The 27,448-nt window shown below is 37.9% G+C and overlaps 2 protein-coding genes across 10 annotated transcripts in view; both read left to right on the top strand.

Moving 5' to 3' along the window:
- Positions 1–22,093, top strand: part of PPP6C (protein phosphatase 6 catalytic subunit) — a 48,139-nt gene extending 26,046 nt beyond the window's left edge. For 2 of the 5 annotated variants that reach the window (XM_069082755.1, XM_069082758.1), the window contains exons 3-9: positions 685–780; positions 6,096–6,161; positions 7,838–7,979; positions 13,711–13,790; positions 16,536–16,745; positions 18,620–18,740; positions 19,319–22,093. In XM_069082755.1, the coding sequence (XP_068938856.1) occupies positions 685–780; positions 6,096–6,161; positions 7,838–7,979; positions 13,711–13,790; positions 16,536–16,745; positions 18,620–18,740; positions 19,319–19,455 (852 nt within the window). In that variant the 3' untranslated portion in view covers positions 19,456–22,093. Of the gene's footprint in view, positions 1–684; positions 781–6,095; positions 6,162–7,837; positions 7,980–13,710; positions 13,791–16,535; positions 16,746–18,619 lie in introns of all 5 variants that reach the window. The other 3 variants (XM_069082757.1, XM_069082760.1, XM_069082756.1) reach the window with 3 other exon arrangements.
- A 3,382-nt stretch (positions 22,094–25,475) lies between these two features.
- The window catches only part of SCAI (suppressor of cancer cell invasion), a 206,783-nt gene continuing 204,810 nt past the window's right edge, over positions 25,476–27,448 (top strand). For 3 of the 5 annotated variants that reach the window (XM_069082772.1, XM_069082773.1, XM_069082774.1), the window contains exon 1: positions 25,499–25,617. Coding sequence is in view for 2 of the 5 variants with exons in the window: in XM_069082770.1 (XP_068938871.1) it covers positions 25,568–25,617 (50 nt within the window). In the remaining 3 variants the exon portion in view is untranslated. Of the gene's footprint in view, positions 25,618–27,448 lie in introns of all 5 variants that reach the window. The other 2 variants (XM_069082770.1, XM_069082771.1) reach the window with 1 other exon arrangement.

A 27,448-nucleotide genomic window follows, 5' to 3' on the forward strand; every position in this document is an offset into this window, starting at 1 on the left:
ATCCATTAAAGGAACTAGGATCATTTAGCTTGGAGAATAGATGATTTAAGGGAGTAACATTATTGCTCAAGGGTAACATGATCGGTATCTTCAGTTTTATGAAGGGTTATCCCATGGAATAAGGATTATTCTTGTTTCGATTAGCTCTACAGGGCTAGAAAAGTAGAGAAATGGGTGGAAGTTATAAAGAAGCATATTTTGCCTCTTTAGGAGGGAAAAAAGTACCTAACAATTAGAACTGTCTAGAAATGGAATAGACTGATTTTAGAGGGTAGTAGATTCTCTAACTGGAGATCTTGGACCAGAGTGTTGGTGACTTCTTGTAGGGAATGCTATAGAAGGAATTCAGGTTGGAGTCAGGCTAGATGACTTCTGGTATCCCTTTCAGTTCTAAGATTTTGTTTCATTTTTAGTTTTATTTACCAGGTCTTTATGAACCATTCCCTCTCATTTAAAAGAAAAGCTATTAAATAATTAGTAGGGTTTTTGTATTTCAAATAATAACTAATAATATTTTTTGGGAGCCCAAATTGTAAGGGTTTTAAAACAGCTCGACCAGCATAAATCTGACAGATTAATCCATAGCAATTTCAAGTTAATTTCTTTTATGTTATGTTATTAGTGATACCTGTTCTTTTTTGTTAACATTGTACTAATATTCTCAAGCTTTCTTCTTTTTCCTAGCGATTATGTGACTACGTTTGTGACCTCCTGTTGGAAGAGTCAAATGTTCAGCCAGTATCTACACCAGTCACAGTTTGTGGAGACATACACGGACAGGTAAAAATCCCCTGAGCAGTGTTTAGCTTTTGTACTGTCCGTGTGTGTTTCTACTCGTTCTGCAAATTTTGACACATGGCAGCTTCTGGTTGTCTAGATTGCCTCAATTACTGTGATTTCCTGAGTCAATATTATGGTGAGTAAATATGTAGGGGGAGGGTCATCCCTTTGGGATATTGAAATTTAGAATCTGAAAATGACTAGAAAGAAGAATCACTCACTGGTCCTGAAGGAGAAATCATAGGATTTAGAGCTGTGATGGACTTTAGAAATTGTGTAGTTCTAATCACTTCATTTTATTTTGATGAACCAGGTGAATTGACTCATCCAGTGAGTCACAAAGATAGTAATTATTATCATAATTCACATTTATATAGTTTGATAAGGTTTCACAAACCTTTTTCCTTCATATCAATCCTATGAGATAATACCATTATTATTTTACAGATGAGGCTCAGAACTAGCAAGTGAAAGTCATGGAAATGTATGTCTTCTGAACCCTACTCTAATGCTCTTTCCACTCTATCTCATCTTCAAAAGAACTATAATATAAAGTCATCTTAATTGCCCTTTATTAAGATTGAGATTTAGTTCTAAGTATTGTCTTCCCTTATTAATTACTGAAATCTTTGAAAATCCTATAGTTTTGTTAGTGAGAATAAATGTGAAATAACTGTCCTAAACAAAAATTTTTAGCTTACAGTGCCTAACCTAGAGGGTTAGGTTTAGAAATCTTCAGTCTCTTCATTTATCTGCTGAACTGGAATAATAGAATATTCTAGCTGGAACAGACAATTGAGGTCATCTATATAGTATAAAGAAGTATGGACTGGGATTTAGGAAACTTGTTTCTGAGTTTCATCTTTGTCAACTTCTTTTTGGGAGGGCGAATCTCCCTATCTCACTTGAAGTGCAGCAGCCAACCATTCACAGGCGTAATCCTACTGCTCATTGTGCAAAGAAGCTTTGACCTGCTTGAGTTGGACCTGGTTTATCCCTTTTTGGATAGGCTGGTGACCTCTAGCCCCTTTTCATTGGCTCACTATATTAGTGCCAGACTTAGTGTGTACACATGATTGACTTTAGCCCAGAACTTAAGTGATTTACTAGCCTCCTTTTTTTTTTTTTTTGTCTTTTTGGAGAGGAAAGGCTGGGCAATTGGGGTTAAGTGACTTGCCCAAAGTCACATGGCTAGTAAGTGTTATGTGTCTGAGGCTTGATTTGAACTCGGGTCCTCCTGACTCCAGGGCTTGTGTTCTATTCACTGTGATACCTACCTGCCCCCAGCCTCCTTTTCTTCAGTAGCAGGGACTACAGGTGACTGCCTGGCAGCCATTATATTATAATGTGACCTTGGACATATCACTTCTCCTAAATTTCCTCTATTTCTTTTTTTTAAGCAATTGGGGTTAAGTAACTTGCTCAAGGTTACACGGCCAGTTATTTCTTGGTGTGGTACTAAAAAAGCAATTGGGATTAAGTAACTTGCTCAAGGTTACATGGCCAGGTGTTTCTGGGTGGGTGCTAAGTGTCTGAGCCTGGATTCGATTTCTCAGGTCATCCCAACACTGGGGCCGGTGCTCTTACTTGCTGTGCTACCTGGCCGCCCCGTAATTTTCCTCTATTGTCAAATGCATGAATTGATCTAGGTGGTCTTGAAGATCTCCAGCCTTAACATTATATGATTCTGTTATCTAGTCATAATGCCATTTTGTAGATGATGACACAGAGACCCATAAAGGTATAGTGACTTGCCAAAGGTCACAGAATTAGTAAATAAATGGCAGAGTTGAAATTTGGTTAATCATCTGATTTAAGAGTATTTAAGGGGGCGGCTAGGTGGCATAGTAAATAGAGCACCAGTCCTGGAGTCAGGAGGACCTGAGTTCAAATCTGGCCTCAGACATTTAACACAAAAACTAGCCATGTGACCTTGGGCAAGTCACTTAACCCCACATGCCCTCCAAAAAGCAAAAAAAAAAAAAATCCAAGTATATAATTTTGGGGTGGGTAGGTGGCGTAGTGAATAGAGCACCGGCCCTGGAGTCAGGAGAACCTGGGTTTGGATCCGACCTCAGACACTTAACACACACAAAAAAAAACTAGCTGTGTGACCTTGGGCAAGTTACTTAACCCCAATTGCCCTCCAAAAAAGCAAAAAAAAGAAAGAGTATTTAAGGAAATTAATTGCTGACTTGTAAGCACAACTAATTTGGAAAATAACATTTTGAGAGAGAATTGAAGGGTTATTTCTAACTTTGGGGAAAATAGAGTTGAAAGCAGACCCACCATTAGTCTACCAGTGCATGCTATTTGTATGTGTTAGGCTATGTAGAGATACAAGAAAAGTATATGACATGGCCCACTTATTTGTACAGGATTTTGGGAGTCAGAGTTCTAGAGTTTGAGCTGATAATTGACCTTGTGACATGTTGAAGATGATGTTTCTTGAATAAACCCTTGAGATGATTTTGTTTGAGTGGCCTATATTAGACTTTTAATAAATTTTGATGAATGAATGAGTTTAACTCTCAAAAAGTCTTTAACCTGAGCTCTGATTCTGTGTTCTCTATGACCAACTTTCTGTTAAACATTTTGAATCATATGTTCCATCAACATTGCAAACTCACCATGTCTAAAAAAGAATTTCTCATCTATCCTCCAAAACCTACTCCACTTAGTAATATCCCTATTTTTGTTAGGGGCACAGCCATGTTTCCAGTCACCCTAGTTTATAATTTTGGAGTCATTATAGACTTTTCATATTTCTTTTCCTCTCAGGTCCAGTCATTTAATCAGCTTTTGTTTATTCTATTGCAACAGCAACCTTATTTCAGGACCTCATCAACGTTCTCCTATGTTATTGTAGTATTGTCTTCATCACCTTGCATCATATCTTTCCCATTTCAATCCATTCTCCTCTACATAGCTGCCAGAATGATAGTCCCAAAATTTCAGTCTTTTTTTTTTTACAGTAAATATTTTTAAAAATTTGTTTATTTATTCTTAGTTTACAACATTCAGTTCCACAAACTTTTGAGTTCCAGATTTTCTCTCTCCTTCCCTCCCCCCTTCCCAAGACAGCATGCAATCTGATATAGGGCTTTACATATACATTCACATTAAACATTTTTATATTAATCATGTTGCAAAGGAGAATTATAATCAATGGAATGAGCCACAATAAAGAAGAAATAAAACAAAAAAGAGAGAGAGCAAATAGTATGCTTTGATCTGCATTCAGACTCCATAATTCTTTCTCTGGATGTGGATAGTGTTTTCCATCTTGAGCCTTCTGGAGTTGTCTGAGGTTTTTTTTTTTGTCTTTTGGAGAGCGATTGGGAGTAAGTAACTTGCCCAAGGTTACACGACTAGTTTTTTTGTGTTAAGTGTCTGAGGTCAGAACCGAACTCAGGTCTACCCAACTCCGGGGCAGGTGCTTTACTCACTGCGCCACCTGGCCACCCCTGGAGTTGTCTTAGAATCTTGCATTATTGAGCCAAGTCTGCCAAAGTTAGTCATTGCAGAATGTGACTATAACTATGTACAATGTTCACCTGGTTCTGCTCCCCTCACTCAGCATCAGTTCATGTAAGTCTTTGCAGGTTTTTCTGAAGTCGACCTGCTTATCACTTCTTATAGCACAATGGTATTCCATTACATTCATATACCGCATCTTGTTCAGCCATTTCCAGATTGATGGTGCATCCCCTCAGTTTCCTTTCTTTGCCACCACAAAAAGAACTGCTATAAATATTTTTGTACATGTGGGTTCTTTTCCTATTTGTATGATCTCCTTGGGATATAGCCCTAGAAGTGGTATCGCAGGGTCAAAGGGTATGCACATTTTTATAGCCCTTTGGGCATAGTTCCAAATTGCTCTCCCAAATGGTTGGATCAGTTCACAACTCTACCAACAATGCATTGGTGTTCCAATTTTCCCAAACTTCTCCAGCATTTATAAGTTTCCTGTTTTGTCATGTTAGCCAGTCTGACAGATGTGATATAGTACCTAAGAATTGTTTTGATTTGCATTGCTCTTAATCAGTAATGATTTAGAGTATTTCTTCATATGACTATAGATAGATTTAATTTCTTCCTCTGAAAACTGCCTATTCATATCCTTTGACCATTTATCAATTGGAGAATTAAAATATCAGTCTTACCATGCTACTACCTAGCTCAAGAAACTCAAGGCTCTCTTCTGCCTCTGTTAAATATAAACGCCTTTGTTTGACATTTTAAACCCTTCACAGTCTGACTTTAGCTTACTTTCATAGGTTCATTACATATTATTCACCTCTACACATTCTGTGTTCCAGCCCAGCCGACTGACTTGGTTCTGATAGTGTGTGATATTTTATCTCCTGTTTCTATGCCTTTGCATAGGCTGCCGCCCCATGGGTAGATTGCACTTTTCCTCTTACCTCCAACTCTTAGAATGCCTTCCCTCCCCTCGAAGCTCAGCTCATGTGCAACCTTCTACATGGAACTTTTCTTGATTCTCTAGCAGCTAGTGCCCACTCCCATAACTTTTTTTTTTTAAAACCTCTAATATACCTTGCATTTAATTATGTGTTGTTGTTGTTGTTGTTGTTTTTCCACTAAAAAAATGTAAACTCCTTGAGGGTGGAGACTGACACGGTTTTTTGCTTTGTATCCCTAGTCCCTAGCACAATGCTGTTGTATAGTGGTTACCTAATAAGTGCTTGTCGGTTTATTGATTGATATTTGAATTCCATTTTAGGCTATGAGATTTTCTTAATTGTTACAAGAAGATAGAAACTTGGATTCTTTAAGGTTCCACCCTATTAAAGATCTAGTAGTAATTGTAATATTAATCTGGTGGTAGTGGTAATAGTAGTAGTAGTAGTAGTAGTAGTAGTAGTAGTAGTAGTAGTAGTAGTAGTAGTAGCAGTAGGAGTAGTGACCCTTAAGTCACTTAGTATTAATGATTTGTTTTTTTTTCTGGGCTTAGGTTTTTAGGGGTTCATTGCTGCCATCATTCCATTGTTTTTTCTCTACTTCATTTTTATGTGTGGAAATTCTTAGGCTCTACTTACTTAGAAGACCTGTGTACTTAGAATTCTAGCTCTCTTCCTTATTATCTACATGACCCTGTACAATCTGCTTCTCTTCTTTGGGCTTCACTTTCTTCTTTTGTAAAATGTGGGAATAGTATTGGATATCTCAAAGATTTTTCAATTGTAAATTCTGTGAGTTGCTTTTGTAATTTATATATTTTAATTACTGGTTTTATAATTTTACTTGCTAGCAAGAATACATGATAGGGTTATCTTATTTTTCTTTTCTAGTTCTATGACCTTTGTGAACTCTTCAGAACTGGAGGTCAAGTTCCAGATACAAACTACATATTTATGGTATGTAAATACTGGTGATAAGTGGTTAGCTAAATTTAAGTGGGTGTATTTTAGTCATTTATATGATTACCACATGAGAGGTACTTATTCCTAGAGGAATAAGCTTTTTCTGTTTGATCCTAGAGACCAAAGGATTGATTAGCGGTCAGAAACTATAGGGAAACATATTTTGCTTCCATATAAGAAAAAGTCTTATATCAGTTGGAGCTTTCAAAAAGAGGAAACCTCAGCATTTAGAGAGTTCTCTGTCACTGGAATTCTTCAAGCAAGTAACTGGATGATCACTTGTTGGAAAGGTTGAGGAGAGAATTCCTCCTTTTTCAGCTGATTTTGGACTTAAATTCCCTTTGAGGTGCCTTTGAACTCAGAGTTTTTTGAATTTCCATTTTCATTTTGTTTTGGAGGCAGTTGGGGTTAAGTGACTTGCCCAAGGCCACACAGCTAGTAGGGTGTGTCATGTGTCTGAGGTCTAATTTGAACTGAGGTTCTCCTGACTTCAGGTCCTCCTGACTCCAGGGTTGGTGCTGTATTCACTGCACCAGCTCACTGCCCCCCATTTTGATTTTTTAATGGTACATGTCTACAGAGATATTCTGCAGAAAGTATTTTTGTTTCAGTGTTGTTTCCCTTAAGGTGACTATTTACTTATTTTCTCTTTGTGATTCTAAAATTTCTGATGCTAAGTTAATAGTAGGGTACATTTACTGTTTTCAGAGACCTAGAATTTTCTATTTAAATGAGACATTAGAAATCATCTATTTTAATCTCCTTATATAGATGAGGAACTAAGACTTAAGAAGTGAAGTGACTCGTTCAAAGTCACAAAGCCAGTTAGGGTCTTGTATCCTGTCATTTTTCTTCTGATTGTCATTTAAAATGAACTTTTACCTTTATATAATTTTCCCATGATAGGCTTCTAATCTTGCGGACTTTTAGAATACCTCCCTTTTAGTTGGTATATGTACAAAGCAATTTAAGGTTGACCTAAGCAAAACTTGAGGGTGTTGTTAAATAGGGCAAAAATGTCAAATATTTGAAAAGATGTCAGCTCAGAAGACTGAGAAATCAGGTTTTGAAATCATTCTAAGTATATGTATTTGTCTTCCTTCATTTAAAAAAAATTGTTATTCTCTTTTGTTTTTACATCTTCATTTCTGAATATATTTTCCCCTTTTCTCTCCACTGTGCCATCCCTTATAACAAAAAAGAAAGTAATTGAGCAGAACTAACCAACACATCAACTGAGTCTGCTATTAACTGTCTATGCAGTGTTCCATGTCTGTATTATCCCACCTATCCAGGGAAGGTAGGGAAGTGCTTCAAGAAGCCTCAGGATCATTGTTGACATTCTCTACCAGGGAACTTGTGACTCTACCATGTATCTTAGGAGATAGTTTGATGTAGTCAAAAATAATGTTTACTTGATAGGTTACTATCTAGTATCTCATGAGCCTCTTCCAGTTTAGTTATGTTCATGTTGATACTTGGAAGATAGACCTGCTGTTTTGTCTCCAGGTTCACCTTGTGAGCCTTTCTAGAACATCTACTTTGCTAACATAGCTTTTAGGAATTCAGGATGACTTGGCACAGTGAGGTCTATTGAATGAGAACTTTAGTAAATGGTAGGATCATCCTCACTACTATGTTGCTAATACCTGTGTGCTTTTAATTTGCAGGGTGATTTTGTAGACAGAGGTTACTACAGTTTGGAGACCTTCACTTACCTTCTTGCACTAAAGGCTAAATGGCCTGATCGTATTACACTTTTACGAGGAAATCACGAGAGTAGACAGATAACACAGGTTTATGGATTTTATGGTAAGACTTTTCTCCCATCTTTTTTTGTTTTGTATTTTTCCCTTCAAAGTATATACTTTTCAACGTTCTTTTTTCTCCACATTTTAAAAAACACTTTCATCAACTTCAGAATGTGAATGTTGTAGTGTTGTCAATTAATGTTAATTAATGAAATATTCCAGAGTTGGGGCAGTATTGTTCATTTCAGGTGTATAACTCACTAATTAAAACAGAGTTCTGTATATTTTCTGAAAGTGAAAATTTTCTTCATGTTACTTGAAGAAAAATTGTTGTAATATGAGAATCCAAGCAAAATTGTCCTGGAAGCCAGGGTCAGAAAAGTTGGACATAAAAGTCTTGCATACTAGATTTCAGAGAAATTTTGTCTTTCAATGAGTTAGCTGTCTTCTAAGTAAATCATTGTGTACTTTAAGCAGTAATAGAATAAACTGAACTTAACTTTACAACCAATTTAACTTTGAAAGAAAATCTTTTAATCCATAAGATAGTATGTTGAAGTGCAAACAGTATTGGATTCAGTATCAGAGGACCTGGGTTGGAAACCCAGTTCTGCTATTTAATACTTCTGTTACTTTGGGAAATTCACTTTCTCTCTCTGGGCCTCATTTTCTTTATCTCTAAAATTAAGGAGCGGGGTTGTCCTAGATAACCTTTAAAAGCCCTTTCTAGAACTAATTCCTCTGAGTGCTTCCCTACTGTGCCTCTTTCCATCATCTTTTTTTGTTTATTTTGCCCAATATTTGTGTGTATATTTTTCATTTATGTAATTCATGTGTAAGCTTTTTTTCACTTAGCTTTATTTCATGCCTTTATTATTTGTTTTGATTTGAGTCAATGCAACAAGCATTTAGTAAGTACTTCTGTATGTATTTCACCTTGTGGGAAATACAGAGTTTAATAATACTTAGGCCTTGCCCTCTTGAGGTTTAATGAAGACATGACACATATACTGAGAATGATGATTCACAATAATATATAAGAATATATATGAATTGTAATGCTCTAGAAATATATGTATACATATATGGGGGGGTGGAAAAGGGAGATATTCTTTTAAAATATTCTGTTATGCTGATTGTACCATAGTTTGTTCAGTTATTTCTCCATTATAGAACACTTAAGGCATTTTCAACTTTATTGAAGCTTAAAATAATGACTGTTGTAAAGGAGATCATATCTTTGTTGTGCTTTGCACATGGAGAAGGATATAAGAGCACAAAATTTATCATCTTGTTAATTGCCCACCCTCCCAATTCAACAGTTATTAGCATTTGAAGTTGTTTTAAAATGCAAATATTACATCAATTCTGATGTAAAATAGTGAATCTTTGAAAGAGCTGGTCTTATACCTATAAATATTGCAAGATATCAATGTGGTTAACTAAGATCTAAGTCCAATATAGAACAGTTTTAAAAATTATTTTGTTTAATTTTAAAATAATTTTTTATTGATGTCTCCTCTTTTTTTTTACTTCATCAGAGTTATCCCAAGTATCCCTTGCCTTCCCCCTCCCAGATACATCCCATATAACAAATAATATTTTTTGGAAAGGAAAAAAAATTAGTAATACTCATCAGTACAGTGAAAAAGTATGAAAACATGTACAGTGTTTAACACTTGTGAACTTCCTACCTCTCCCAAGGGGTGTGTTAGGAGTATCTTTTTATATCTTTTCATTAGGGTTCTACTAGATCTTTATAATTTTGTTTCTCATTTCTTTTTTTTTGGTGTGTAGTTTTTTCATTTACATTGTTGTAGTCATTGTGTATGTTGCTTTCTTGGCCTCCCACTGTATCAGTTCTTGTACATCTTTCCATGTTTCTCTATATTCATCACATAATTTCTTATAGCACAGTTATATTCCATTACATTTACATACCACCGTTTGTTTAGCTATTCCCCAATCCATAGGTATTTACTTTGTTCCATTTCTTTGCTGTCACAAACAGTGCTGCTGCAAATATTTTGGAATTTATGAGGATTTTTTTCTTATCATTCGTTTCCTTGGTGTATAAGCCCAGTAATGAAGTCTCTGGGATGAAAGGCATGGATGGACATTTTAGTTCCTTTATTTGCATCATTTCAAATTGCTTTCCAAAATGGTTGTATCCTTTCACAGTGGCTCCACCAATAATGCATCAGTGTAGTCTCATTCTACAACTCCTCCAAAATTTTAGTTTTGCTATATTTTTGCCAGTTTTGCAAAGTTTCAGAGTGTGAGGTGGAACTTCAGAGTTATTTATGATTTGCTTTTCTTGATTCCTGGTGATTTAGAGCATTTTTACCTTGCTTTACTATCCTTTTTTTGAGAATTGTTTGTTCATATTTATTGGGGAATGGCTGTTTTACACACACACACACACACACACACGTACACACACGTACACACACACGCATGCACACACACACTCACACACGTTGTTTATATATCTTGGATACGAAACCAAATCTGATAAAAAGATTTTTTCCTGTTCAGCCTCTTTCCTTTCTCTGTGCATTAATTTTTTCTGTGCATAAGCTTTTCAGTTTCATATTATTAAAGTTATCTATTTTATCTTTTGTAATTGCATTTATCTCTTGTTTGCTTAATACTATGTCTCTTGTGCAAAACTGTGAGAGGTATATGATCTACTTCTCTTCCCATTTTTATGTAGTATGATATTTAATATTAATGTGGCATATACATTTAGAATGTATTGTGGAATATGTGTAAAGTGTTGGTTGTCAACAGGCAATCACAACATAGTCAACTCTGAAAGACAAGTTTCAAGGACCCCTTGACATCCCTTAACAAATTGCCTATGCTTAATTTCTGCCAGGTTACTTTCTAGTTTTCCCAGCATTTAAAAAAAAATCAAATAAGGAGTTTTTTCCTAAATAATTTATATTTTCTACCATATCAAATACTGGGTTATTGAATTCTATCATTTCTGATTCTCTCTGTCTGGTGTGTTCCATTGATTATCTCTCTGTTTTTAAACTAATACCAGATGGTTTTGATGACCGCTGCTGTATAATGTAGTTTGAGGTTTGGAAGTGCTATTCTCCCTTCATCCCTACTTCTTTTCATCATTTCTCTTGCTATTCTAGATCTTTTGTTTTTCCAAATGAATTTTGTTATTTTTATCAAGTTCTACAAAGTGTACCCTTGGTAATTTGATTATTAAGGCATTAAAAGTGTAAATTAATTTTCATAGTACTGTCATTTTTATTATATTGGCCTAGTCACAAGCCATGAATATTCTTCCAGTTATTTAAGTTATTTCTTTATTTTCTTAAGGAGCACTTTATAATTGAATTTATACGGGTCTTTTGTGTGCTTTGGTATGTTGATTCTCAGATATTCTATATATTTAAGATCATAATATCTTACTTCTGGAATGGGCCTTAGGAATCACCTTGTGTAACTTCTTTTTTTTTGCCCGGTGAGGGGGGTGTGTGGTAGGGCTGATTCAAGTTTTATTTCTTTTTTTTCTCCTCTATTTGAATTTTCCCCTCCTTATTTAGTATTTTATTTTTCCCAAGTTACATGTAAAAACAATTTTTAACATTCCTTTTTAAAACTTTTGAGATCCAAATTCTCTCTCTTCCTCCCTTTCCACCCCTCCTCATTTGAGAAAGCAAGCAATTCAATATAGGTTATACGTGTGTGGTCATGCAAAACATACCCATAATATTTATGTTGTGAAATAAAACAGACAAGGAAAAAAAAAACTCAGGAAAAAGTAAAAAATAAATGCTTCAATCTGTATTCAGATACCTTCAGTTCTTTCTAAGGGAATGGATAGCATTTTTCATCCTAAGTCCTTCAGAGTTCTCTTGCATTGTTGTATTGCTAAGTCATTCATGCCTGATCATCTTACAGTATTGCAGTTACTTTGTACACAGTACATTTCACTTTGCATCAGTCCCTGCAAGTTTTCCCAGGTTTTTCTGAGAGCATCCTGTTCATAATTTCTTGTAGTACAATAGTATTCCATCATAATCACATACCACAACTTGTTTAGCCATTCCTCAATTGATGGGCATCCTTTCAACTTCTAATTCTTTACCCCCAGAAAAGAGCTGCTATAAATATTTTTGTTTATATAGGTCCTTTTCCTTTTTTTTTTTTAATCTCTTTGGTGATAGAGATTTAGTAGTGGTATTGCTAGGTGAAAGGGTCTGCATAGTTTTTATAGCCCTTTGGGCATAGTTCCAAATTGCTCATGATTGAATCAGTTCACAACTCCACCAACAGTGCATTAAAGTTTCATTTTTCCCACATCACCTCCAACCTTTGTCTTTATCTTTTCTGTCCTATTAGCCAATCTAATAGGTATGAGGTAGTACCTCAGAATTGTTTTCATTTGCATTTTTCCAACCACTAGTGAGTTTTTTTTCATGTGGCTATAGATAGTTTTGATTACTTCATATGAAAACTGATCATATCTTTGATCATTTGTTAATTGGAGAATGGCTCTTATTTGTATAAATTTGACTCACTTCTATATGTTTGAGAAATGAGACCTTTATCAGAGAAACTTGCTTCAAAATTTTTTTCACAGTTACTATTACTAACTGTATTTCCTTCCATCCTATTCCGACCCTTCCTCCCATACCCCCTTCCCCCTGGTTTATTCTGTTCTCTCTCTCCTTTCACCCTATTCCTCCTTAATTTAATTTAATTTAATCCTTAATTTAATTAATTCCTCCATGTTTTGCTCCTTATTACTCCTTTCCCTAATGTGCCCTCCCTTTATCACCTCCTTCTCCCTGTTCTCTGATCCCCTTCCTCTCCTACTTTGCTGAAGGGTATAAGTAAGATAGATTTCTATACTCAATTGAGTGTGTATGTTATTCCCTCTTTGAGCCAGTTCTGATGAGAGTAAGGTTCACTAACTTCCCCTCACCTTCCCCCTTTTCCCCTCCACTGTGTAAAAAGCTTTTTCTTGCCTCTTTTATGTGAAATAATTCACCCTATTCTACCTCTTCCTTTCTCTTTCTCACACTACATTCCTCTCTCACCCTCTTAATTTTACTTTTTAGATATCATCCTTTCATATTCTCTGTGCTGTCTGTCTGCTCTAGAAGTTGTTTAGTCTCATTTTTGAAAGGTTTTTGGAAGGGTTTGAGAGCTCAGGTGAGTCCCTGCCTTTAGTCCTTCATCTTAGTTCTGCCTCCACCTCATTTTATAGATGAAAAAACTCACCTTTGTAAGGTCACACAGAGAGTAAATGGCGGAGCTAAAATTTGACTTTTCCCTTCTGATTTCAAATATGTTTCTTTGTCTGTTATACCATACCTTTTCAGAACTGAGATGATAAAACAAAATGATAATGGAAATCTTAATTGCCAGTTCAGAGAGCCTCTTTATACTACTTCTTGGGAATTTAGCCATACCAATAATTGGGAGGTGGCAATAAGTGATTTCTATATACGTTCTTTGTTTAAAATTAATTAAAACATGGTGAGAGAATTAATATTTCTTTACCTCCAAATTTTTCATTTACCCCAGGTATTCCACACACATAGTAGACTAACATTTGAAAATTTTAATCCTTTATGGAATTGTTTTGACTAACCTAAAATTATGAAGTTGTAGAGCTGAAAAGAACCAAATATTTTAGCTGGAAGGAACCTTAGAACATGGAATGCTGGAGTAAAGCATTTTATCGATTTTTATCTTTCAGTTCCGGAGTTTAATCATTGATTTATGGAAGGATACTGATACTCTCATTTCTTTTGCAGATGAGTGCCAAACCAAATATGGGAATGCTAATGCTTGGAGATACTGTACCAAAGTCTTTGATATGCTCACAGTAGCAGCTGTAAGTTTATAAAAACGCTTCTATATTTTCCTTCCTAAGTCTCAATAAATGTTAATTCACAATGCTTAATGTTTAATTATTTTACTGAGGACCATAAAGTTTGAAGAGACTTAAAAGTCACATTATCATAGATTTATAGAGAGAAGGGATCTTGAGGTCATCTAGTTATAGTAGCATACATTTTGAGTTAGAAGATACAGATAAGGGAACAGGCTTAGAGAGTGAAATTGATTCCCTAGCCATGGTCTTGTAGCTGGTAAGTGTTAGAGATTAGATTTGAACCTAGGTCTTTCTTATTGCAAGTACAGGATTTTATCCATGATATCATGTCTCCATGCTGCAAATCTGGTCCTCTCATTTTATTTTATTTTTTTTCCATTTTATTTATTTATGGTCCTCTCATTTTAGAAATGTGAATATTGAGGATCAGAGTGATTTATTGAGTTGCTTAGGCTCACAGATAAGTAGCAAAGCACATTTGAACCCAAGGCCCTCTTCCTTGAAATCTAGCTTTTTTTCATGCTGCCTCTTTAATCTAACTGCACCTTTCTGGTAGATAATTCCTTTTCTCTGATTGTACAGCATTTCAGAGTCGGAAGAGATTTCAGAGGTCTATACCTAAATAATAATCTCCTCTATAACATTTTAGATAAATGGTCATCTTTGTTGGGTGGAAGACCACTGAAAGGCAGTCTCCTTAGTCAGCTAATTCCACTTTGGAGAGCTCTAATTGTTAGGAATTTTTTCCTTACTTCAAGCCCAAATTTACCTTTTTTGTATTTTCCAGGCCTTGTTTTAGTTGTGCCCTCAAGGGCTAAGTGGAACAAACCTAATTTTTCTAAATGTCAGTCTTTTAGATCTTGAAGATGGTTAGAATGCTTTCAACATACTCCCCAGGTCTTTTTTTTTCCTGTACTAGACATTTGTATTTCCTTCACATAATTCTCATATAATATAATCTCAAGACCTTTCCCTCTTGATTTTCTTCCTCTATATACTATGACATATCAATGTCCTTCCTAAAATATATCATCCAGAACTGAATCTAGTACTCCAGATGAGATCTGATCAGAGCAGAGTACCAGGTGACTGTCATCTCCTCAGGCTTGGCCTTATATACCTTTCTTAATATAGCTTCAAAATGCATTGACTTTGTTGGCCACCATTGGAAACTGTTGTATCATTTGAGTTTGTAGTCCATTAAAATTCCTAGATAATATTTTCAGATAAATTCCAGTCTAGCTACTTTACTCTGCTTTTGTACTTGAAAAATTGATTTTTTTTAACTCAACTGTACAACTTTACATTATTCCTATTAAACATCATCATCTTAGAGTGATGGTTACCATATCTGAAATGATATTCTTTCTTCCTATCATATAGCATATTAGCAATCTTCCTTAGCTTTATGTCAGTTGCTCATTTAATAAGCACTCATTATGAAAACATTTATACAAGTCATTGGTAAAAATATTAAGTATCATTGGAATAAACAGATTTTTGTTATATTATAGTAGATACCTTCTTCCAAGTTGTCATTGAACTACTAATTACTTTTTAGCAACCACTCTGAAGCAGTTTAACTACTGTTGTCTGGCCCACATCTCTCTGTCTTTTCTATAAGAATAACATGAGAGACTTTGTCAAATGCATTGCTCAAATTTAAGTCACCTGTATCTTTAGCATTCCTCAGTTTATAAGTTTAGTGACTCTGTCAGTAAAGGAAATGAGGTTAGTTGGCGTGACCCATTTTTGATAAAACTGTGCTGGCTCCTTGTGATTACTATTTACTTTTCTACATACTCACTGGGAAACGTCTTCTATTAATGCAGATTGGCACCTGACAGTTGTCTGGAGGCCCTGAGACGTACTGATATTTGCCCAGGTTTACAAAGCTGTTTTGCCAGAGTTCATTCTTTTTGGCAGAGAAAACAGAACCAAAATAATTGCTCCAAGCTGCATTCTTGCTGTTGTTTGTTTTCATGACCCTACCCACCCTGAATAGAAGGAGGTCTTATCTCTTTCTTGATTTACCTCTTTTCTTCAATATATCTTAAAGCAAAAACTGCAACATTGTGTTTTGTTGTCCTTGGCTGTTTCTTTTACCACCTTTAGCCTTTTCTGAGATTTCACTCTCCTGAGACTACTCTTAGGGAATATGTCTCAAGGGTACATGTCTCTTAAATATCCAAATTGGGTGGAACCAGGATATTTCTTTTTCACAATTCTTCCTTTTCCCGATTGAAACTGTTTCTCTTTAGTGTCTTCAGAATTTAGTACTTGAGTTTTTCCTTCTTGTACTGACTTCTTTTAATATAATTTTAGACCCTCTGACATCATTGTGCATGTTTTTGCTAAGTGGTCATCTAGCTTCTCAATTACTTCAGTAATGGTGAACTATGGTAGTGATACCTAATCAGACAGCTTTTTTAATACTGTTTTAGCAAGTTGCTTTTACTTCTTGAGTCCCCTGGAGCTAAGCAGTTTAAATCTGCTATGTCTTCTAAATGACAAGCCTTCAAATACTTGAAGAAACAAAAGTCATGTTCCCCTTAAGTCTTTTTGAATTCATGCTAAACATCTCCATTTCCTTTAATTGATCCTGGTTTGTATGGTTTTGAGTCTCCTCTTGATCTAAGTTACAAGGTTGTTAACTTGATTGCATTGGAGTCTTTCTGTAATTATAACCTTGAGTCTTACTTGAAAACATTTCACACTAACCTTTTTCTTCACATTTTTCTCCAGTTAATAGATGAGCAGATTTTATGCGTCCATGGTGGTCTTTCTCCAGACATCAAAACACTGGATCAAATCCGAACCATTGAAAGGAATCAGGAAATTCCTCACAAAGGAGCATTTTGTGACTTGGTGTGGTCAGATCCTGAAGATGTAGATACTTGGGCAATCAGTCCACGGGGAGCAGGTTGGCTTTTTGGAGCAAAGGTCACAAATGAGGTAAAAGTCATTCTTGATTAATGTAGCATAAATTGAATTAAAGAATTTTAGAGCTAAAAGGGATCTTAGAATCATAGTTCCTTCCCTCTGTTGATTGTCTCCAGGTTATTCTCCCTGTATCTTTTTGGTACAGTCATTCGCATGTTGTCTCCCCCGTTAGACAGTGAGCTCTTCAAGAGTTGAGTCTGTCTTTTGCCTTTCTTTGTGTCCTGGTGCCTAGCACAGTGCCTGGCACGTCGTAGTAAGAGCTTAATAAATGTTTCTTGACTGACTGACTTTTAGAGCTGAAGGGAACTGTAGTATATGTAATATTCAAGGTGAAAGATCTTAAGACCTTTAGTTCAGTTCACTCATTTGACAGATGAGGAGATAGATCAGTAGAGGGCAAGTGACTTAGAATCACAGTTAATAACTGGCGGATCTGAGATCAAAAGCATAGATATCTGAGTCTCCTGGCTCTTTAGATTGACCAGTTACTAATTGGTTGATCATAGAAATGACTTTGTATTGGTGACTGTGGGTAGGAAACCTTTTGTTTAGCTGAGGACAATGGTAGGACTAGCAATATACTTTATGTAGTGCTTCTTTCTTATTTTTTTGCTTTTTTTGGAGGGGGGAAGGCAGGGTAATTGGGGTTAAGTGACTTGCTCAAGCTCACATGGCTAGTAAGTGTTAAGTGTCTGAGGCTGTATTTGAACTCAGGTCCTCCTGACTCCAGGGCCAGTGCTCTATTCACTGTGCCACCTACCTGCCCCCTATGCAATGCTTCTTAAATTGTGGGTTTTGACCACGTATGGGGTCTCAAAAATTTTGGCAATAGCAAAAGGTTTCTGAAAGCACAGTGAGCAAGAATTAATTAAAAATCAAATGTGTCATGAATCCAAGGTGTTTCTGGGCAGTGCTTGCCAGTGTTGTATATTGCAACTTTGCTACAGCCTTGATTCAGAAGACCAAGCATGCGCACTTTTCACTGGGCATTGCCCTCAAGCCATGCAACACCCTGAAACATGAAAAGGGGTGGGGAGTGGAAAAAGTTTTAAGAAGCCCTGATAAGAGTGCTAGATACATTATCTAGTTGGATCCTTAGAGCTGTATTGGACTTGTAGGTTCTGGTATTCCATTTGAACAGATGAGAAAACTCTTCCTAGTGATGAATTGACCTATTGACTGGGCTCTGCCTTTTTCTACTCATTCAATGACTTTTTATAATAAATAATTATAACCTTTTTTTTTTTTATAACCCTTTAAGTCTTAGAAATTGCTTTCCTCACAACAAATATGAGGAGTTGGCAGTAGTTCAGGCTTTCTCTCTATATGGCCAGTTAGGAAACTGAGACTCAGGGATCTCTCATTGAATTTCCCATAGTCACAGAACTAACAAACATTTATTAAGTGCCTACTGTGTGCCAGACACTGAGCTAATTAAGCATTGTTGGTACAAGTAAAAAGAGCAAAATTATCCCTACTTATATCGTCATGATATCTGACATTTTTATGTGTAGTTTAAGGCTTACAGATCACTTTACATTATCACATTTGGTCATCTCAAACCACCCTTTTAATTAGGCATTGCCAATATCATCACCTCTGTTTTATATATGAAAACAATTTATTTATGAAAAAATTTCCCAGAGAAGGGAAGTGACTTGTTAAAAGTCACAGTTTGTAAGAAAGATATCTGACAACTGCTGGAGTTAACTGTAAATAAGGAGAAGACTTTTGAAACTTGATTTCCTAATGGAAAGCTTGCCTCTTTATGTAGAATCGAATAAGGATTTGCTAATTTAAATGGCTAACAGTCTAATTCTCTGTGCACATTGCATTTTTATTTTCTGAATGTTTACAAGGCCTATGTATATGTTTTGATATTGCAGTTTGTTCACATCAACAACTTAAAACTCATCTGCAGAGCACATCAACTGGTGCATGAAGGGTATAAATTTATGTTTGATGAAAAGCTGGTGACAGTATGGTCAGCTCCCAATTATTGCTACCGTTGTGGAAATATCGCCTCAATCATGGTCTTCAAAGATGTAAATACAAGAGAACCAAAGTTATTCCGGGCAGTTCCAGATTCAGAACGTGTAATTCCTCCTAGAACAACTACGCCGTATTTCCTTTGAGGCCTTCGCCCATCCTGCTGATCCCTTTTCCTACCCTCCCCCCAGATTCCTTGTATTTACCCCTCTACAATATACTTTTTATTGAGCACTTTGCTGCTGAAATGCTGCCTCTTGCCTCCCCTCCCCCCTTTTTTATTTTAAATTATCTAAATTTATTGTGTATTATGGTGTCTATAGCAATGTTTCTCTATTGATTTCCTCCCCGTCCCATCCCCACCTTGGACTTATTTGCAAAGACTTTGAGAAATGTCTTAACATCCACACTGCTGCATGTAGTTCTTGCTTATTACTGGTTTGGGGGGGAAACAGAACATTTTTCCTTTTTTTTAAAAAAGCAAATTGGAAAGAACAGACCACACCGAAATATTCCCCTCCTTTTGTATTGTTCAGCTTTTTTTTTTTTAAGTTTGGTAAGTTTTAAGAAATTTCAGCAGCAAAGTTATTATTCAGTGGGCACGATGGACTGTAAATGCCTTTGCGTTGTGTACACCTGTCCCAGCTGTAAACATTGTCCTTTGTTGGATGATATTTTAAGTGGCTATAAAATAAATTGGTCGAAAGGGCTGCCCTCTTTGTTGTTCTTTTAAATTCCAGGCAAAATGCAAATCCTACTCCAGCTTATGACTTTGTACGTTAAAATAATTGTATCAATCTTTTTCAAATTTCCTTGTATTTTTTAATAAAAGAATCTTAAATGAAATCCAGCTAGGTTAAGTATTAGAAATTTCAACAACAACCTCCATTGTTAGCTTAAAGGTATACCTTGTTTTCCTAAGTAAGAATATCTTAACTCTTTGGTTATCAGGTTTAGAACTTGAATTGAAATTCAATGGTATTTATTTTTTAAAAATCACTAAACTGTGCCTAAAGAACATAACTGCCATATGAATATTTTGGTTCTATCTTCTGTAGGTAGTATTGAAACATTTAATACTTGTAATGCTGATGTATTAATTTGATACCAGTTAGTGGATTGAGATTAACTCAGTTTACAATCCATCCAACGAGTACCATTAAGTAAAATCATGGTTTCTCTTGCTGTAACACTTGCCTTTCACCTTAAGAAAGAGTTTTGATTTGGTTGCAACTGGAAAAGTGAAAAGAGTCAAGGCTTCTCATATATGTGAAATGTAATTCCCTAAAAACCTTGAAGCTTAAGAGGAAGACAAGTCAGAGCTTTCCTTAAAGTTCTGTATCATGTTTGAGACTTTGTGTGAGTAGTCTGAACACCTACAGTGGTGTGATGATCACTTCTTAATATGCAACTGTCTGTTAAAGAAGGACAAGTGTTCCAGCAGCCCATCTCAGAGCTGTGGGTGTGAGTCATGTTGGCTTTGACCATTTTGTGAACTATCTTGGTATTCCTTGACTGTGGTTCATTTTTGTCATTCCAGGAATCTTGTGAAGCCAGCCAATTTTAATAAAGCACTTTAGTATCTGTTCAGGTAGTTTTGAAAATCAACTTTTTCCCTCTAGGTAAATAACCTCCAGGTCACCCTGAAATGCAATAAAAAAAAAAAATCACTGTAGCTAAAGTTCTCCTTGGCACATTGTTTTTCGTGGACACTTTTGGTTTGGTTTTGTGTTTGGGGAAACGAAGAGCACAATTCCCTTTGGATTTCAATTTTCTTCAGTAATTGGAGATTCTGTTTTCCTTCCTACTTCACTTCACCCCTTCCCTAACAGTTTCCTTTGTGTAGCTTTTGATTATGTAGCTATTATCAGAAAAAGAAGTGGCTTGGACACTTTTCTGCACACACTTGAACTAATGTCAGGTCAGTAGCTCTGTATTACTGACTTGACCCCAGTTGAATTCAGGGGGAAAAAAGGTATTTTTGTCTTATGGGACTATCCGTAGTTGTGTATTTTACTAATTGTGGAACACTGGAAATTGATGATCTTTTGATATATGATGCAAATAACTCCTGTTTGTTTTGAACACCTCCTTATTACAGTATTTTTTTTTCCGTTATAAATTGTATTGAATTGTTCAGCCTCTACTGCTTTTAAGTTGTACCAATAAAACTAGTTATATCTAGTACCCTGCCCTACCCTCTGACACTTCTCTTCCTATATCATTGTCATTGTTTAAATTCTCCCTCCAATGTGACTATTTCTTTTATGGGACTGCACTTGTATGTCGCTGATAAGGCATATGCTAATAATGATAATCCTACATCCATTGCTCAATTGTGGACATGCCTAATTTCTTGTCAAAAAAAGTGTAATAGCTTTTTGACAGAAAGAAAAAGGAACATTTAGATTTACTCAGTTGCAAGGAAGAGTGAATGTATTAGAATTTTGTAAACTTAAGAAGGAATATTTGGACTCCATCTCATGAAAAAGGGCTATGTACCATATAGAACAATAAATGTCATTTGGTGTGGGAGCTAATTGACAGTCTTAATATGTTTGTAGGCAGGAGGATCTGTTACTCCCTGTGTAGGTTGTTTGTGAAATCATTTGTGTTGTATTAATGGGGGTGACTTATTTTTTACTTTTTTCAACATACTTGGTTTCTAATAAAATATCCTAGGCTGTAGTGAGCACTGTCTGCTTCTAATTGCCATCGACTCCCTTTTGCTGACACCCTGTTATATACTTTAACCTTTTATTGCTTGATGCTTTTCACAGGAAAATCTTACTACTGTAAGTGGATTTAACTGGGTGCAGTGGTAAGGGGCCTGGGTCCACAATACAGGTAGTATGTAGCCTGCATCATCTCCTTCTGTACGCCCATGTCTAGAAGTGATGGAAGATGTCAGCCTCCTATGTGTTTTACACTAGCATCTACCCCAGGCATTTGAGGTAGACTGTGGTGTTTCTGAAATAGTGTTGGCTGCTTTACAAGTTATATTTCGGTGGCGCTGACTACCCTTCAAATTCTCCCTTTTTTGAGGCCGGGCCAATTTTCTTTTCTTGTCCTCTTTTTCAAACGGATGCTTGTATTGTGAAAGGATTTGGGACTATGCCTTTTTTCCAATTTGATTTATAAAACAGAAACAGGATTTGTTTCCTGAAAACATCATTGGTAGGACTGCTCTATGACAGCTTCCGGAAAATGGTGCACTTTGAATCAGAGACTGATCGCAAGACTCCTTGTTCTTTGTGTGATTGTTTTAAAATGTTGACATTTGTAAAAACACCTTCAGCTCTTCAGATGAAAGGTGCTATTATTATGCCCTTTGTAAATGAAAAATAAAAAGCTTACAGGAAGTTTGTCAAGTAAGTATTTTATCCATTGGATGGTTTTTAGTAGGTATATATAAAGACAATGCTCCTGGCGGTTGAAAAATGAAACCTGTTTTTATTCTCACCATCCCAGAATCCTAGAATTATGAACTGTTAGAGGCATTAGGTCATCTAATCCAGTCCTCTCATTTTACAAATGAAAAAACAGATACCAGGAAATGAAGTGACCTGTCATGGCTAGTAAAGTGTGGCAGCTGGAATTTGAACCCAGAACCCATGAATAAGAATTGAGCCCTCTTGGTAGATTATAGTGAGCAGAACTGAACCTACTGTACTTTATTTGGATGACCTAGCTCCTACAATTTGCTCCCTTTAGGATGGGGCACAAAGCTTTGCTTCCTCAGACCTTCAGGCTTAGCTTGGGGTTATTACAAAGTACTTTGTGTACCATTCTTTTTCTAATCCTCTCAGCCCTGTCAGATGGTTAATAATAGGCATAATTGTGAACATGTTTTATAAAGTGCTTTACTCACATTTACCCTGTGAGGTAGGTAGTATAAGTACTTTTCCTATTGGACAAAGGATGAAACTGCCTCCCATGTGAGAGCAGAGATTTGAATCCCAGCCTTCTGATTCCAAGTTCTTTGCCCTTACCACCCCATTACCCTCTTTCTGTAGTTAATTGCTATTTTGCCGATGAAGAAACTTGAAGCTTCAAAAGGGGAGATGGGCTTGTTCAAGGCCATAAGGCTAAAAAGTGTGAGAGTTGGAAGTTAAATCTGTACCCTGTGAAAATACTCCTTACCACCTATGCCATGCTGCCTTATTCATTCTGTTTCTTTTATATGTAACAGCAGTACAGTTTGGGGTTTTCCAGGGACTGAGTATGTTTAGTAACCAAAGGACTTGGTTTGAATCTGCTTTTTACAGGAAAAAAATGTCAGTTCAAGCAGTTGCCTAGATGTTTCTAAGGCTGTTGGACCATAGTATTTAGAGCTGAAGAGACCTTAGAGATATCTAGTGCAACCCCTTCATTTGACAGGTAAACACGCAAAATTACTTGTCCAAAGTCACAAAGGTAGTAAGTTGTATAGCTAGGATTTGAACCCAGTGCTCTTTCCACAACTCCATGTAAGTTCACTGTTTCAGGTAAGAGCAGTACTAGAGGTTAGAAGCATTAGAAAACCTGGCTGAGAAATAGGAATTCATTTCTTGCTTTTATCTGACTTTCTGGTAGGACAGTGGTGGAATGGGAGGGAGAAGAATAGTAGGTTACAATCTATTAATCTGATACTAAATTATAGAACATTATAAAAATGTTAAGGAACACTGGACTGTTTTCTTCTGAGCTTCAGCTTTCTTGAGTGAGGGAATGAAATTTATTCTGATGCATAATTAACATGACTCCATTTTAGCGAAATCTAACAGCCCCTTTATCAGTTCAGTTCAGTGCAAAAGTAATCAAGTACCTACTCAATCAACATGTTTCTTAAGTGCAAGGGCCTCATGCAAGGCCCTTTGCTTGCTTACTGCTGGGGATATTAAGATGCAAGAACTGTACACATTTCCTTACCTCAAGGAAATTTTAATTCATAGGTTGTGAGACATTGTACGTAAGATACAAGAAGGAGGGGAGTTTGGGGATTGTGCAAAAGTCTGAAGAAGGAACATTTGGGATCATTTTCAGTGGTGGGAAGGAGTAGTGTGTGGCATCAGTGGTGGCTTCATGAAGGAGGTGGTAGTTGAGCTGAAGCTTTGAAAGACTAGTAGGATTTTAACAGGTAGTGGTGTGGAGAGAGGGGGTGTTCCAGTTTGGTGAGCAGATTACAAAAAATGCATGAAGTTATGATGAGTCTTAATGGGTTGAATTATAGAGTGAAAGTGAATCACTAAAGACTGGAGAGGGTAGAGCCAGTGTAGAGAGCAAGGCTAAGGTGCTGTTATTTTATTTGATAGGAAGTTACTAAATCTTTTTGAGTGAGGGAGTGATGAGGTTAAATCTCTATCAGGGAGGATGTGTGATGTGAGGAATGGAATGGGGGAAAAACTGGGGCAAAACCAGTTAGGAGGCTATTGAAATAGTAAGCTAAGTTGAACTAAGGTCTCTTGGCTCCAAATCTATACTACAGAACACTTCTTCTCAAAGGATATGTAGGAAGAAGCTTGGGTATGTAAGGTGAAGTCAGACCTAATTGTTTAATCTGAGTGGAATTAACATGTTATATATATCATGAGTATAGGTGCTTTAGGCTCCCCTTCTATGTTCTGTGTGGTGATCCTTGGGTCTTTTAGTGGGTGCATTTCCACATGGGCTCTTAGTATAAGGTTATACAGTTCCTATGATGATCCACAATCGAGCACAAAATTGAAGGAGGTGTGGGAGAGGTTTTTATCTTAGCACTTTAGATAAGCACAGTAGCTCCCATTTCCTTGATATTCTACAGTTTACAGATTTACTTCCTCACAATATTACTGAGGCACATAAAGTGTATGTAAATTGCTTTGCAAACCTCAAAACGCTATACATAGTATTATTAATACAAGTTTTAACCCTTTTCACAAGAAAAGAGACTGACACCCGCAGAATTTAATAGAATGTCAGATAGAACCACCAACCCAGTCAGGAGAGGTGGGTTTAGTTTCCCCGGCCTTGTCACAACCCCACATTGTGTATGACCTTGGGCAAGACCACTAACCTGGACTTGGTTTCTTCATCTGTAAAATGAAGATGTGGGACCAGATGATTTCTTAGGAACTTCAGAATTTTGTTTGGGGAAGCCACTTGCCCAGGATCACACGGCTCCTATTAGTCAATTAACACTTAATTAAACACCTACTATTTGCCAGGTTCCGCTAAACTCTGCCAGAACTGCACCTGATTTCCCGTTCTGCCGCTTTTACCCCTACCCTACTCACTCCCAAGCCCCAGCCCCGGTCCCATTCCCCCCCTCGCTAGGGGGCAGCAGGAGGCTTGGGTAAGAACTTTAATGGGCGCATCACCTCTGGTGTATAGGGGAGGTGCAGGCAGCTGGGGGATGTGGGTATGGGGGGGCAGGGAGTTGCGCGCAGGTGCCTGATGCGCTCGTTGCAGTTCCTCTCTGGGGCGTACGATGGCGCTTTAGCTCTCTACTCGCCCCAACTCGCTTAGAGGTAGCTAAGGCGCCTTCGCCGTCACCTGCAACCTCAACCGAACCATCTGGACAGGCAAATCCGGAGGGACGGTCGCGCGAGCCACTAAGCAAGCGAGTGGGCTGCCACGCTAGTCACTCAGCCAATGGGAGGCGAAAAGAATAGGCGGAGGGGGCGGATCCACGACAAGTTCGGTTGAGGCGTGGGGGTGCTATCTCCCGCCCCTCGGCTGCCGCCGCCGCCGCCGCCGCTGCTGCCGCTGCCACCGCCGCCGCCTCCTCCTCCTCCTCCTCCGCCGCCGCCGCCGCCGCCGCCTCAGCCTCGCGAGCGCAGCGGCCGCCGGAGCAGCTCCCGCGGCGGAGCCGGGGCCGGGGACGGATGGTCAGAGGAGGCCGCCAGCAGCAGCCGCGGACCCGCCTGCCCTCCAGGTGAGCAGGGGGCCCGGGCGGGGGGGTGAGAAAGACTGGGGCGGCGATCAGCCGCGGGAAGGGGGGTCGAGGCCGAGGGGGGCGTGAGGGGCAGAGGCCGGGAGGGCGCCTGGGCCGGGGGACGGCGGCATCGGGGGCCGTGGCTGGGGGGCGGCAGCAGGCAGCGGCCAGGAGGGCGCGCTGCCCCCAGCTCTCCCAGTCAGGTCCCCGATGGAGTATTGTGCTCGACTCTGGGCAGCACATTTTGGGAAGGATCCTGACGAACTGGAGACGGTCCAGAGCAGAGAGGATGGGGAGAGCCCCGGGCACCGGGCTGCCGGAGCGTCGGGCGCGGAGGCAGGGCGGGCTGACACGGACGCTGCCGCCTTGCGGGGTCCGAGGGGCTGTCGAGGAGGAGGAGGCGGCTCAGACTTGTTCATCTTGGCCCCAAAGGGAGCGATGGGGGAAAGTGGCAAAGGTAGAGATGTCTGTAGGGAAAGGTTTCCTGACCGGGAGAGCTGTCCAGAAGTGCCTCAGGAGGGTAGTGAGTTCTCCATCACCCGAGGTCTTTGAATGGAGGCTGGATGACCACTTGTTAAGGAAGTTGGAGAGCTGGCAGTGGGGGTGGGGGTGGTTCTTGCCCTTTTTTGTGTTGTCATGGACCCTTTCTCAGTATATTGTTTATAATTTTGTAAAATAACATTTTAGGATGAGAAAGGAGAACAACTGGGTTACAATTATCAAATATATATTAAAAACAAAACAAATTCACAGACTTCAGGTCAGGAAGTGCTGTTGTGAAGGAAATTTCTGCTTTGGTACAGGTTCCATTCAAGTTAACAAACATGTATTAAGTTGGTCACTACATGCCAGTCACTGTGCTAAGCTCTGAGGATACAAAGGACAAGCCTTAAACGTGTAATTTTCTCCCTCTTCTTTTCCTGACTCCCCTGGCTTCCTTCAAGTCATAGCTAAAATCCATCCTTCTTCAAGAATCCTTTCCATACTTCCCCTTGATGCTAGCGTCTCCTCTCTGTGATGATTTCCAATTTAACCTGGAAATACCTTGATTGTACATAGTTATTTGCATGTTGTCTTCCCAGTTAGACTGTGAGCTCCTTGAGGGCAGGGGCTGTTTTTGTCTTTTCTTGTATCTCAGCTTTTAGCACAGTCCTAGCACATAGGTGCTTAATACTTGTTGACTTGCTGTCTTCTGGGTTGGATACAACATAGATACCACTAGTCTAAAACAAGTATAGAGACAAGTAAATACAAAATATATGAAAAGTAAACACGAGGTTATTTTTATGGGGAGGGGAAAGAACTGTTAACAGATGAGACAATTATGAAAAGCCTCTTGTAGACTGTGGCATTTGAGCTTCGGGTTGAGGAAAACTCATTCCACAAATGGATATGAGGAGGAAGAGCATTTGAGATATGGAAAGATACCCTTTTGAAAGCCACTGAGGTGGAAGATGGAACGTTTTGTATAAGGGACTTTAACTAGGCCACTTTGGCTGGAACATAGAGAATATGAAAGAATATTATGACATCAATTTATAAAAATAGGATAGAGCCAGGTTGTGAAGGGTTTTAAATACCAAATGGAAGATTTTAGGGTTTTTTTGTCCTAAAGGCATTAGGGAGCCACTAAACCTTCATGAGCAGAGGAGCGAAGTGGTCAGATTTGTGTTTTAGGAATATCCATTTGGCAAAGGGTGTAGCAGATTCCTTAAAGAAGGGGAGAGATATAAGCAGACAGACCAATTAAGGGGTCATTGTAGTGCTCCAGAGGTGATGAGGATTTGAATAGAATAAAGGGGGTGGTTATGAGAGATGTGGAGATAAAGTC

Source organism: Petaurus breviceps, unplaced genomic scaffold, assembly GCF_028583685.1.
Source record: "Petaurus breviceps papuanus isolate PSGF00001 unplaced genomic scaffold, PetGlider_PUasm1.0 171, whole genome shotgun sequence".
Lineage (NCBI taxonomy): Eukaryota > Metazoa > Chordata > Mammalia > Diprotodontia > Petauridae > Petaurus > Petaurus breviceps.